The sequence below is a fragment of the Cotesia typhae genome, unplaced genomic scaffold (assembly GCF_013202065.1).
Source record: "Cotesia typhae breed Kobodo isofemale line unplaced genomic scaffold, CoteBio_Ctyphae contig_56, whole genome shotgun sequence".
Lineage (NCBI taxonomy): Eukaryota > Metazoa > Arthropoda > Insecta > Hymenoptera > Braconidae > Cotesia > Cotesia typhae.
In genome coordinates this window covers 20,078-34,308 of record NW_027423760.1, presented here as the reverse complement: position 1 = coordinate 34,308, position 14,231 = coordinate 20,078, and the positions used below count along the sequence as shown (strand labels likewise).

Below are 14,231 nucleotides of genomic sequence, written 5' to 3'. Positions count from 1 at the left end.
TTTATGTTGATTTTAACTAATTTTTACTTCTGATGATTTTTACTAAAATATTTTACTGAACTATTTTAATGATTTTAATTGACACAAAATTAACTGAACTGGTGATGTTAGCCGAGTGGTCTAAGGCGCAAGATCTATAGAGCACTCGGGACTGGCTCACCGACCAGGCGTGGGTTCGAATCCCAAGCTGGGTTTAGAAACCATCTTGGTTGATATTCGACCCTCGCCGCGTAGATTTAAGATTTTCACAACCCAAAAGGACCCCAACGTACCACTCCCAACAGTTCCCAAAAGTCGGCGATATGACCACAGCAGTTAAAATCGACTCTAAATAATAACCAATTAAAAAAAAAAAAAAAAATTAACTGATTTTACTTAAACTCAATTACCAGAGATCAATTTTTCACGTGACACCGAAATCATGAATTAACAAACTGAAATGATTCCTAGTAAAATTAATCCAGACTCTGCATACGTGTTTAATTAATAACCCGAAATAATTCCTGGTATTATTAATTAAATATAAAAAAAAAATTTTTTTACAGGATTTATTTAACTTTTTAATTTGTCACCGACGTAAATTGTTAATAACAATGTCGGGATTAACAATTATTTAGTTCTGTTATATCCTAAAATATCATAGGTATCGTTGTCGATGCATTACGCGGTAATTAATTTAAATTCAAATTACTTAACTCTATTTAAATATAAATATAAAATAAGTCTTTTATCTTGAAATCTCGCAAACCGTTGCAACTCATAAATTTAGTTTAAACGCTTTCTCAAAACATACAATAAACAAAACCATTTACTAAAACTTCTCAGAAACACAAAAAGTACTTGAATAAAATGCACACGTGTTACTTAACAACTAGACCTTTGTGAAAACTCATAAAAAGGAAAACACGTGTCGAACATTTCTCAAGGGTTTTCCTAGTTAAAATTATTCTAGCTAAATATTCTCAAGAGGTCATAAATTATAAGATATAATAAATACGAAATAGAAAGCATAAAGCCTTAAAACAACCAACACTGAGACCATTTGTTAGATAAATAAACAATACTTTTAGAATATCTTATAATTATTAAATAATATTAATGTTTTAGTTTAACTAAAGAATAGTTTTCATATGGATTAATAAACAAATAATGATAGATTCATATTAATATTAATATGATGTATATAAATATATATAGATATATTTGTATCGACATGGGTTTTTCCTGTGGTTTCCCCATGTCACTGTTCTTAGAGCCTAAAGAAAGGTGAGGAACAGGGCAAATGCGATACAAAAGGCACAAGTCGGACCACAGCCGCAACACTAAAAATATATAAAAAAATATTATAATCTAACTTTGTTAATATTTAATAAGCAATAATACATGCAATTATAATACTATAATAATAATAGTAAAATACTGACTAAGAATAATATTATAATAAATAATAAGGGTAGAAATAATTAGTTAAACACCAAAAGTAATAACTATTGTAACTAACAAATATAAGAATCTAAGTATAAGAATAATATAAGATAGCATGACAGCCCTCACACATGTCCGTGTGTGGGTACCTAGCTAGTATACAGTAAACCTACATATAAAAGTTATAACTATTAGTGTGTATTCGAATATATGTTATTGTATGCGTACTGTAAACGTTAGATGAAGACATGTATATGTTAAGTGTATTGGTGTGAACCAGAGAGGGAGGAAGTGAAACTGGAAAACTCGGATCTAAAACCGAGACGCCTTGTAACGACACTTCTCCCTGAGAGCTGTAACCGAGCACTTGCTGTAGCTGAAACCACTGAATAAAATCAAGCTCTCTGATAATTATTATTTATCATTTAAAACAGTCCCCCTAACTAAAGTTTTCCCCTTTTCTTAATTTAATCTAACAAATCCCATTATCAAAAACTGAATTAATAAACAACAATAAATTTAAATTGATCCCGCGTGACTACAACTCACACCTCAGTCCAGAAGAGGCGTTACGAGCAATCTAGTGACCTCGCTGGGCGTAACAGTTCTACCGATAGGAATACATTCTGTGGTCATTGAAAAACAGCTCAGCGAAGTAAAAAAAATTTGAGATTCATAGTTTAACAATTATCTTACTTGCAATGTGGATGTACAAGCTATACGAAATTGTTAATTAACTAATGTATAAATTAATGAAAAATCGCGATAAAAAATTTTTGATGGCAGATTATTATTTATTTGTCTATTCTGTAAGTTCCTGAATTTTTTCAATTTTTAATTTTAATATTTTATATGTTTAAATAATATTTTTTTTAAAAGGTACCAAGGGGGCGTGGCTTCGAGATACCCGAGCGCCCGTTTTCGGGCGTATTTTCAGCCCTCTGTAAAAATTATAAATATTTATCCTGAAATTCCGGGAGTCGAGACTTTTTTTAGGAAATTTCCTCCTCTTTTTGGAACTTTTTTCAAATTGTGGATATCTCAAAAAGTTTTTGAGATATAAGCAAAAAACTAAACCCCCTTTTTTTGTAGTTAATTGTTCATAATTTTTGTAATTTTTGCGAGCGCATCTTCAAATTTTTCAAAAACTTTCTAGATGTGATAACGAATCGAATGACACCTCAATCATATTTTTCCGAGCCTTCGAAAAAATTTTGACCTAAACGGCACTTGTTGACTAGACTTGTTGTATAGCCCCCAAATTGGCTATAGTAAATTTATGGAATTCTTTTAATTCGCCCTTTGGAACGCGGTAGGGCGTTCAACTCGCAGTAAATAGATTAAGGCGGGAGAATAGATTTAAATTTGAATAATTAAATATAAATTATATATAATATATATATATATATATATAATGAATTTAAAACACTCAGATTATTTTAGTTTAATTTAGATTTGCATTGCGCGCAAATCTATCGTTTATTATTTAATGGTTTACAAAATACCAGTACCGACAATAATTTCAGGAAAAGTAAAATTTCGCGTGACGGACTACAGTCTTGCTTCTTGATAAGTGTCCTCCAGTTCCTTGGTTTTCGACTCCCCCGGTTGAGAGTTCATGCCCTTGGGGGCGGGAGAGTCCTAGAGGGTAGTGAGGGTAGTTGCGCGCGCCTCTGCAACTCCTGTCTTCAGTTAGCATCCCTCCTCGAGTTGGCAAAATGGGTCCACGTTGAAATGACGTCACGATGGCCCATGACGTTTCCAAGGTTGATTGCAGCCAGTATGGATGTCTGGTTTTTATTGCCTAGTCTTAGGTATTCGAGTATTCCCTTTTTAGCGAACGTTTTGGAAAATAAGCCGCTTAAGGATTATGACAATAAAATAAATGGAAATTACTGGGTTTTCCCAGTCTGTAAAGAATATTCCAAAACGTTCGGTATTTTATTCTAAGTGACCATTACATTTAACGTAAACTTATTTTAACAAAGTAGTTTTTTTGTATGTCTAAATTACATAACCGCAATAAAGTTTTGTAGGTTTTTTCCTTGGGAATTTTCGGTGATTATAAATTTGTCTATACCCTAAAATTTATGATAGAAAAATTCCCATACTAAACAATAGAATTTAAAATAGAAAAGTTTACAATATTTAAAGATTTTTATTTTTCTTACCGATATTATTACAATTGAAAATACATATATTTTAAATCTTACTGGGTTTTTCCCGCTACTATTTATTGCAGTCATCTGTTTATATGTAATTTTATATTAATATATAGAGAGCGTTGTGATCAATCCTTTCGGATTCACAACAGACTAACCACAAAAAAGTTGGCCTCTATGCCAATTTTTTTGTGGTAACAGACTATATGCATACGAGGGCTCAAAATCACAGCGCTCTGTGATCCGTCGATAATTAAACGAGTGCGGGTAAAAGGGCTTTTAACGGGTAACGATTACTCCGTTAAAATAGATAGATACCCTGATAGCCACCTTACCTATAACTTACTGTCAATCTACGTCCGCAATTTGAAGCAAACTTGACGGAAAGAGTTGGCAAAGCGAGCGATTACCTATTAGTTACCTATAACTTACTCTGCAAATAGACGTCAAAACTTGGTGTACAAGTATTTCCTTCAAATTGTAGTAAAGTTGAAAGGAAATTTAACTACAAGTTTGATTGTTAACTTGTATTCAAGTTGCGGCCGTAGATTTCTGTCAATTTGCTTACAACTGTTGTTGAGTGAAGAATTACCGCCAACTTGATGTATAACTTAACCGTAACTGCTGGGAGTCAACACTTACTGAGAAAGCGCTGGCTATCAGGGTAGATACAGACATACAGACACCATCGCGGGAATAGTCAGGAAAGCTTTCAAGGACCTCAAAACGTCAACATCCGTTGAAAACTCGATTTTCGAAAAACGGGGTAAAACCAATAACTTCCCGATTTTTGAAAATTTTCTTAGCGAGAAGTTAAAAACTTCAAAATTAAAAAAAACAATAAAATTATAAACCTGGCATAAACCTTAAAGAAATTTTTTTTTACTGTACATAGAACCTAAATATGTTAATGCACCGAAAAAAATACATAGCCGTTCCAAATAAATCACTCTTATATATAATAAATTATTAATAATTAATAAATTAGGTACAGTTAACTTCCTTAACTGTGAGGATAAGTCATGTATGAAATTTAAATTACTTGAAGTAGTTTGAAAGATACCTCAAAGTAAAAATAAGTTATTTGATCAAGAGGTAAAGTAACAGTCTGGAGAGCGCGGCGTAGTCTTAACACAGATGCCGGCGTGTGTACATCGTATCTTTCGTCTGTATCTTGTGTCTTTGATGTTGCATGAAGTGTATGAGTATTAATATTAACAAAAAATTCAAATAATTATCTCTTACTACTCTGCAGCACTGCAATTAGTGTTTCTGTGTGAAATTTGCCTATGTGCAGAATAATTTATTATCGAAAGCAGTAGTAATACACAACACCGTGGATGGCTGAAGTCCCGCCCAAGATGACGGAAACCGCCACAATAGAAAAACCTAAGACGTCGGCACATATTGCTGCCCCAGTTGACAAGAAAAGCTCGCGTGGGCCTCTAAATTCGTTTGCTCTTGAACGTGCTTTCCTAAACCGAGATAAAAAGCAGATTAGTGGTTCCCAAGGTACAAAAACTGTTAAAAACAATGTCACTTCCAATCTGACAAATCAACGAAACAAGAGGATACCTTAGGTCGATTCAAAAAGTTTTACGCATCCGGCGAAAACAGCCAAAAGTAATCTACTAAATACTTTGATTGACGCGTCACCTATCACGGAAAACAAGTTCGACCACCTCACTGCTGATGGTGACACAGTACAAAATGACATCATGAAAACGGAGTCCCGAACTATTCCTCCGGCACAATCAAATGATAATAATGCAGCCCAATCTACAGCTGAGGAACATAAATCATAGGAGGTGATTAAAGAAAAATCTTACAGACCGCCCCCAATCTTAATTCCGGATAAATAAGTGAGTAAAACAGTCACTTCTATCAGAATAGCCAACGTAGAGCAGGATTCTTTTGTAGTCACCTTATCAAAGGGGCTCCACTCGATTCAAGTGACAAATCAAGTTTCCTATGAAACAATTAAAATAACTTTGAAGGAAGCTACAATACAATACTACACCTATACCCCTAAAGATGCTAGACCTAAATCGGTTCTATTAAAAGGAATCAGTGAAGATTTCTCACCAGCTCAAGTAGCTGAAAACTTAATAAATAAAAATATCCCATCTGTTGAGTTATTAACAGTTTCCGAGCTTAAATTTAAGGGTGATGATAATAATCCTAGTAGGCACTTTATTATCGAAATTACCCAAAAAAGTAGTTTAAAAGAATTCTTTAAAATCGGAAATGTCCTCTCTCTAAAAGCCAGATCCCTGATTAAAAATACTGATTGAAAAGAATTGAGAAGCGGTCACTCTATGCAAACTGTATATCTATATATACAAACAAAAGAATTGAAATAATTAAAAAGAATTCAAATTTCATACTTTTGAATTCTTTTCAATCAGTATTTTTAATCAGGGATGGGAGCGTCTTTGCAAAAATAGAGTTCTCCAGTGTCTAAAATATCAAAGAATCAGACACACTGCTGCAAACTGCGAGATGGAGTTAAGATGTGTAAAGTGTGGAGAGTTGCACACGCCTGGACAATGCCCTCTGAACGATGAAACTACAAGAGAAAAATTCAGATGTGCTAACTGCAAAAAATTTAGACTGCTCGCTAATTATGCTACATGTGAATTCATAAAATTCGTTAAAGTTACGAATGTTGGCAACATTCAGTCAAAAAACAAGCAATTAGACAGAAAAATTGAGGTTTTAAACAGGGGAATAAATCCTCAGTTGTCCTTTGCCAACGTGACAACTACTAGTAGGGAGAATTTTCCCCCACTTAGACTACGTCACTCTCAGAATGTAATTAATTTTCAGCAGCAATTTTACCAGCCAGCTCAACACCAGCAAGTTCCAAATAAAGAAACTCAAGATCAGAGCGGCGTAGACCAGCTCAGAAATGAAATGAGCTCCCTAAATAAAGAAATCAGGCTTATGGGTGCGAGTATACAACAAAGCATTGTGAACAACTCACAGAGAATTGACTTCTTGTTCAACTTCTTGGGGGTCCAACATGGATAAGTCGAACAACCTGAAGTCTCCATCACCAGAAATCAGTAGTCCTCCTGGACAGCAAATGGCTTTGAATTTCATGGCCATTAACGCGAACTCACGTCAACATAATGTCCGTCGACTTGAGTTATATACCAGGATAGAACAATACCAACCGGATATTGTCTTTATCTCTGAAACTAGGCTGGTGGTGGTATTGCTATTATAATCAGAAGAAATATTGGTCACCAAGCTATTAGATATCCTACCTCAATAAATAACGAATTATTAGAATTCACAATAATTCAACTCTCGCCTGAACCACTGGCGAACAATAAAATTTTCTTTGTCAGTTGCTATGCAGTTAACTCGAACCGAAAAATTTTTATTCATGAGCTGAACGATTTACTCCAGAGACTAAATGCTAATAATCCTAATCACTATTTTATTTTAGTGGGTGACTTTAATGCTCGTCGGACCGATTGGGTCGACAGAGTGGACGAGAGAGGAAAGTATCTCAGAAAATGGGAACATGAAAGTGCCAGCAAATTTAATGCCAAAATATACTCTATTAGTCTTCCTTCTTTCACTTCTGGACAAACTTACCTGGATTTGTGCATCACCAACCTTACTATACCTAATCTACAAGCAAACAATAAAATTAGAACTGCAGCATACGACAGTGACCATAAAGCACCACTATTCTCAATAATTCTGCCGTGTAATAACCTTCAAGATAGCATTCCTGAAGTCCAGAGACGTAATCTAAAGACGATCAAGTGAAAAGAATTTGAAAAAATTGCCGACACTGATTTCACTTTAGATCTCCCAGTTGACAGAAATATGTCTATAGATGAAGTAAATAGAAGCATCGCTGAAGTTACCAAAACTTTACTCACAGCTATAAATAAAACTGCTCCAAAATTTAAAAACACCATTCGGCCACACCCGAAATGGAAGGTAGATTTCACAGAATAAATTATCATATTATGCCAATAACTTTCGTCTGACATTAAAAGAAATACTGAGACAGACGATTATGTATATTAATCGATGTATAGCTCTCAGGCATTTCTACAGTATCCAGAGTGAAAGAATACAAGTTATACAACTCATCAATTGCATGCATAGTTATTGTCATGTATGACTTTGTTGGCAATGATGACCAAGTGTCAGTTGTTATTGACACGAACAGGAAATTTTTGAAGACACAGACGATTTCTTTTTAAACAAAATCATACATATGATTTAAACGATCCATAATCACTGTTCTACTTGGTGTTGTATACTCTGATCAAACAGTTTTCATAAACTGTAAAAAACCTTCACCCTCCACAAAAGACAAAGGTAACATGTCTATTGCAATCATTTCGACACATGAAGCGATGATTAGTTCAAATTTAGGATTCTGCAAGAAATTTATTTATATAATTAAATGAGATTCATATACACTGAAAAAAATTTAACTTGACTCAAGAGAAAGAATCTTGAACCAAGAACACCATTTTGAAGAAAAAGAATTTCTTGAGTCGAGAGGAAAAAGTGTTGAGCCAAGATATAATTCTTAGTTCAAGAAACTTTTCTTGATTTAAGAATTTTTCTTCGCGACTCAAAAATTTTATTTTCTTCAAAATGGTGTTCTTGATTCAATATTCTTGCTTTTGTTATATCCGGCATACCGTATATAATACAGGGCCTCCCATTCCCGCCGAAAAGTGCAACGCTTGCATATTTAGGGAACCACAACCAGGACTGCGCGACGACGGACTCGTGGCTGAAGAATACACATTACCACGCATTGTCACCTCATCAAAAGAACCAATTATTTAATTAGTAGCCCCTCTTTTAAATCGCGACCGAGGTAATAAAAACCGCGAACACCATAATTCACTAGCTTATTTACAAGGTAACAGTTCTGCCTTAAAGCCCGGGTGAGTTCTATACCCCGACACGTATAGGCAGACTTCAATTATTAAATTAATTAGTCATCTTTTCCCTGTTATGTCCAAGGGCGTTTTTAGAGCGGTAGCGTAAACGGTGGAGGTTTGGACTAACAGTTTAAAGAATACGCAACGGAGGTTTTAATTCCGTTGTTTTAATTATTTATGTGGGACGTTTTCGAGATACGAACTTACCACGCCTTCGTTTGAGACTGACGGATTTTTATGAGAGTAGATGTACTTACTGTTACAGGAACTTTATTGATGGTCAGATCCGTGGTTTTAGGGCAGCCGTTAGCGCCTGTTCCTTGATTGGGCCCTTTGGTTGGTTCTCGCAACGGATGGAGTAGGGTGGATTTGGGCTGCTTATTCTAAGGGCTTCTTATCTTACGAAATTAACGAACTCGAATGGAATTTCACTTCTTTTTAAGATTTATTTTAATAAACACCTAAACTTTTACACTTTCACAAATTTTATTTAATCGAAATTATATTAATGAATTTTATTTATTTGAGCTAACGTCCTCCAGTCCCCCGTAGGGTAAAGTGCGCAAATTTAGCTTTTTAGAGATATTTTATTTAAACTTACTGCCCGGATTCTCGCCTAAGTGCAGGGCAAATTAGAACTTTGAGATTCCGGTTCTCTAGATTTTTAATTAATAACTAATACGTGGCCTGCCGGTTGAACCGAGTCTGAACTCGTCTTAAGTGCAGCGCAAATTAAGATGAGTGACTTTTACAAGGCACGGGCCCGTCAAGTAAACGCGGAAGTCAAATTACTTGCTCAAAGACAAGGCGTTGGCTGTTGATCGCCTTTTTAAATACTCGCGGTGCTGAGATTGCAGAAGTCCCCGCTAGTCAACCAGCAGTCGCGTAGCTTATATTTTATTGTGGCTTTCGCGCATGGAGAAGTCTTCCATCTGCGCGGGTGATTTAAATTTAAAGAAAAAAATTTTGGGGTGGACATAACATCCCTTATTATTCATTTCGATTTCCTCAACGGTATTTCCGAGTTCTGTGATAGTGATTCTTCGAGCCACGATTCGTCTTTACGATAATCGAGATTCCCGCAGTTCCGGTGACCTGGTCCCCTCTCAAATTATATTTTTTTTTGTGAACTTTAAACGGCGAACTTTTGTTTGCCGGAGTCGTTACTCTGATTACGAACTCATATTCTTTCAATCATCATTTTATATTGTTAATAGTTAATAAGTGAATAGTGTAAATTAAGACGTGTTTGCCCATAGGGCCAGTTAAACAGAATATACAAACTAAAAACCCGAATCGAAGTGTTCCATCATTTATAAATTAAGAAGCTATTCATCCTTCAACTTTCGATCTTCAATCTCCAGTCAGCAGGAAGAAGGGAGAAGTCAAGCAGCGGAAGTCAAAGGTATAAAGTCCAATCAAAGGCCGAATCATCATTCAAGTCAGATTCGTAATAGTAAGTGGAGGTTATTATCACTATTTTCGAGGTCGATTGTCTATTCCAAGGGGCCCTCTCCGGGGTTTTCACCTTCGCAAACCCATAAATTAAAAACCTAACGATCCTTCGTTAGGGAAATTCATCTGTTATCCGAACCTCCGATAGTCTAGCTACCAAATTCTAAGATTATATTTTTCGGACATAACACTTTTGAGTCAAACTAAATTTTTTGTCAGTGCGTATAAATTTAATAAATACATACTTTTCGAGCATATTAAGTTTTTTTTGACACTCGTGCCCGTTTCGTCATGTTTAGTTGCTTTCTTTGATTGTAATAGATTATTTCCAAACTTTAATTGATCAATTCAGTGACAATAAATTTATCTGGTGCTGGTGAATCCAAGATGCGAATGTAGAAAGTCTGGTTGAGAACTGTGGTTGGATACGCTTCAGTGGGTGGTGTTGATGGGGTCCAGAGGTGAACTCCTGCCGTTGATAGTAAGTTGGTCTCTTTTCCTGATGGGACTGGACTGGATGCTCGTGCAAAACTGATGGCTCGTTCAATTTGTTTTCTGTGAATCTAATATCTCATCGTAATGAATTGTTTTCAAAGTCGGTTAAGATAGCGTAATAGGTTTGAAAGCTTAGTGGACTGTATGAAAATTAAGTGGATATGATTTCCGCGGAGTTCCAGGCTAAGATGTCTGGGAAAGCTCCTTTAGAATTCTGAATAAAAGAGATGAGGGTAGATTGAAGTGCTAAAGTCGATTCAGGTTTATGTGATAGGTCCTAAACAGCCTACCTCTGGACTTGACACATGCTTTATTGTTAGGAGGTTTTAAATTGTTTGAGAAGGCATGTCAGAACTCAGGGATCCTGACAGAAGTTATTGGAGTGACTTCAGAGGTTGAATCATGCATTTAATTGTAAAATCTATATTGTGAAAATTATCGTAAAAGTCACAAGAGGACAGAGCCAACTCAAAAATTGTATCATCCACGAAAGATCGAGCGGATAACACAATTCTGATTAGTTGATGTACGTTTATCAAGAGAAGTTAAGTAATTGTCGTATGTACGACCTTTGAGTATTTCATTTATAATAAAATACTATACCACTGATGCGCAGAGTTGAATTGATGTATCATACAAGTTTTACGATTGAGTTTCGGATAGTTCCTGTTGAGGTAGCGTCTTTTGGCGACTGGAGATGAGCTGAGACAGTGAGTAATTGTTGCCAATAATTGATGAAATCGAACGATTGAGAAAAAACACTGTATACACTTAATAGCGTGTGAATAGGTCACCACTGAAAACTGATAACTTAGATTCTACTGGGAAAATAGGTAGAAGTTTGGAGATGGGTGTCGTGAAGTTGCGTGATCAAAAGATTGCTGAAGACTGACGCTTACTGCAGTGATTTTTGAACTCCAGCGTACAGAGAGTCTTTGTATTTCTTAATGAGTGGGAAAGATTCGAAGAAATATTCTTAAGAAAAACCGTTGACAAAAATATTACATATAAAAAAAAGACCATTCGGCAGCCGAAATGGAAGTAAATTTCATTTACGTACAGAAAATAATATAATTTTGTTATAATATATATATATATATAAATACATACATATATAAAGTTTTGAACTATATACATTTTCTGACTCAGATCGACCAACTGAGTCAGAAAATGACTAAATTTTTTAAAAGTTGCGCCATGAGGACGGCTGCAATAGTTAGACTTTTATGAAATCTACTAACAATAATAAAAATAAAAATATTTATACCTTGAATTTGAAGCACCTGAGTCAAGATCTTCAGCTTAACTGCTACACTCTAATTTATCACCTTGCTTATATTTTAAGTGATACCTTAAAGCAAATGTAGTTTTTTTCGTATTGTAACGAATTGGACAGTATTTACATTCGGTTTTGTTACTGTTAATTGGAATAAAATGTCTCCAAATAGATGACATTATTAATAATTTTATTTATTTAAATTCGCAAGAATCACGATCAACTGTCTCAAACAATTTGAATCGTAAATAAATCAAATGCGACAGCTGCACCTTCTGTCATCCGCGGCAAGTTTTTTGATTAAATAAAACCGCGCGAAATTCAAAATAAATTGATCCATTAGACTGATTGAATAATGACAAATCATTCAAAATGGTAACAAATATTTTTTTGTTATGTTTAAAAATGGTCTCTAATATAGCATATTACACCCCTAGGAAAGTAAAGTGAGAAATGTCTCAGAGCACATGTAATTGTTGGCCGAGGTCAACAAACATGTGATCTGAGGCTTTCTTATTTACTTTCCGAGGAGTGTATACTATTTTTTTCCCCGACGAAGGCGTAAAGCGGAAACTTCGTTTAGCGCAGCGGGGCTAAAGTTTACGCTTTACGCCCGGAGGGGAAAAAAATGATTTATTTACTATTAACAAATCTTTTGCAAATAAATCATTATATCAGTGCAACAATTTTCAATTTATAAGCGAGGAAATTTGAATTTTTTTAACTAATTAACTAAATTAACCATTTAATCGGTTAATCAGTTAACCTGATTAAACTTTACGGCTGGTTTAAACGACCAAATTGTACAGCACTAATAAGTACTGTGAATTCGGTTGCTATAAAACGTCGCTTTAAGCGAAGTCACTGTAAACAGTTTTGGAATTTTCAAAATCCTAAAAATAAACTTTTTTACAGTTTATTTATCCAATAACTTTTAAGTCCGACACTGTATTTAATTTCCGTAAAATGTACCTGAAAACTCTTTAAATGAGCTGTAATTTTCATATTTCATTGTGTCACATAAAAATTACATTTCAATCTGCTATCTTTTTATGAAATTTACGGTTGCATGGGTTTTTTTGCTTCTCAAAATTACTGAAATTCTAAAACTTTTAATTGATTAAACGCCTTCAAACTTATTATTTTTATTGAAGTATGAAATCTACATCAATTTCGGCTGCCGAATGGCTTTTTTTTTATCTTGAACCGGTGCTACAGTGCATCCAGAATGTCCTCCTATTTTGCGCTGTTGAAGGCGTTCTTTACATCTAACGTATCTGATGATCGATCAAGCCGTTCAAAAGTTATTCGAAAAAAGCCACTTGAAAAAAAAATTTTTCTCACATTTTTTCACGGTTTTTTTTAGATTTCTCGAAATCTATCGGTCCGAATCAGTCCAAATTGTATCCAAAATCTAAGTTTGGTCAAGCCCTTTCGAATAGCGTCAACCGTGATGAAATCGGTCAAACCGTTCGAAAGTTATAGGAGGGTTACATACATCCACACACAATCACACACGCACACACAGACAGACATAGTGACATCCTCGTGGGGATAGTCGGGAAAGCTTCCTGTGACCTTCAAACGTCGAGATCTGATGAAAACTCGATTTTTGCAAAACGGGGTTAAACCAATAACTCCCCGATTTTTGAAAATTTTCAATTTTTTTAGCGGGAAGTTAAAAATCCTATGAAAGCCACAGCCCTTAAGGGGGATAGCCACTGTAAAATTTCGGAAAAAAAATTTTTTTTTTTTTTTCATTAAACTGAAGTTTATATATTCAAAATTATGTATTTCAAATTTTATAGAAAAATTCCGAATAGTTTTCGAGTTATAGTCATTTTTATAAGAGCGCGTCGATTGACCGTTTTACGCGCGGCGCTTCGACGAAAACGTCGCCTGTTCGCTCCGTCTTTGATTCGTACGGGTTGGCGATTGTTTTCCCTCACGATTGTCAACCGTTACAATTATTTGACTTTTAACGTATATTTTTTCTTATTGTTGAGATACTGTACCTCATAGTTTAGTTGTTTTGTATGAATACACACTCGTTCTTTAATTTATTGAGTTTCTTAGTGTACTCGTTATTTTACTTACTTATTTTTTTAAATCTTCTGATCTTTTTTTTTTGTTTATTTAACAAAAAAATTTGTTAAATAATGGATCGTAAACAAAGTAAAGTTATTAAAAACGAAAGAAAACTGCCAAACGACAGGAAAAAAATTTAATCGACCGCTCAACAGATATGAAACTGAAAAAATACTGGCTCTCAACGACGTGATAGTGCTTCCAAGAGGAAATTATCACAAAAATCTGATTGTACAATTGATTCGAGTATTAGCTACAAAATTATAAATTTTTTTCGATATTTAATTTACTAAGTGGCTGTGTATCGTGTAAAAAGTGTGGTGGTGATGTAAACTTTACTGAGACAAGTATTCGAGGATTAGGTTTTAAACTAGTTGTGAATTGCAAAAATGTGATCCA

The 14,231-nt window shown here is 34.7% G+C and overlaps 1 protein-coding gene across 1 annotated transcript; it reads left to right on the top strand.

Moving 5' to 3' along the window:
• Positions 1-2,071: 2,071 nt before the first annotated feature.
• On the top strand, positions 2,072-13,825 carry LOC141532069 (uncharacterized). The gene is made up of 2 exons (XM_074250233.1): positions 2,072-2,234; positions 2,305-13,825. The coding sequence occupies exon 2, from the start codon at positions 6,090-6,092 to the stop codon at positions 6,618-6,620; it is 531 nt and encodes a 176-aa protein (XP_074106334.1). The 5' UTR covers positions 2,072-2,234; positions 2,305-6,089; the 3' UTR covers positions 6,621-13,825.
• The last annotated feature ends 406 nt before the right edge of the window (positions 13,826-14,231 follow it).

Coding starts and splice junctions, on each gene's coding strand:
- LOC141532069 (XM_074250233.1), top strand. CDS start 6,090: ATGGAGTTAAGATGTGTAAAGTGTGGAGAGTTGCACACGCCTGGACAA.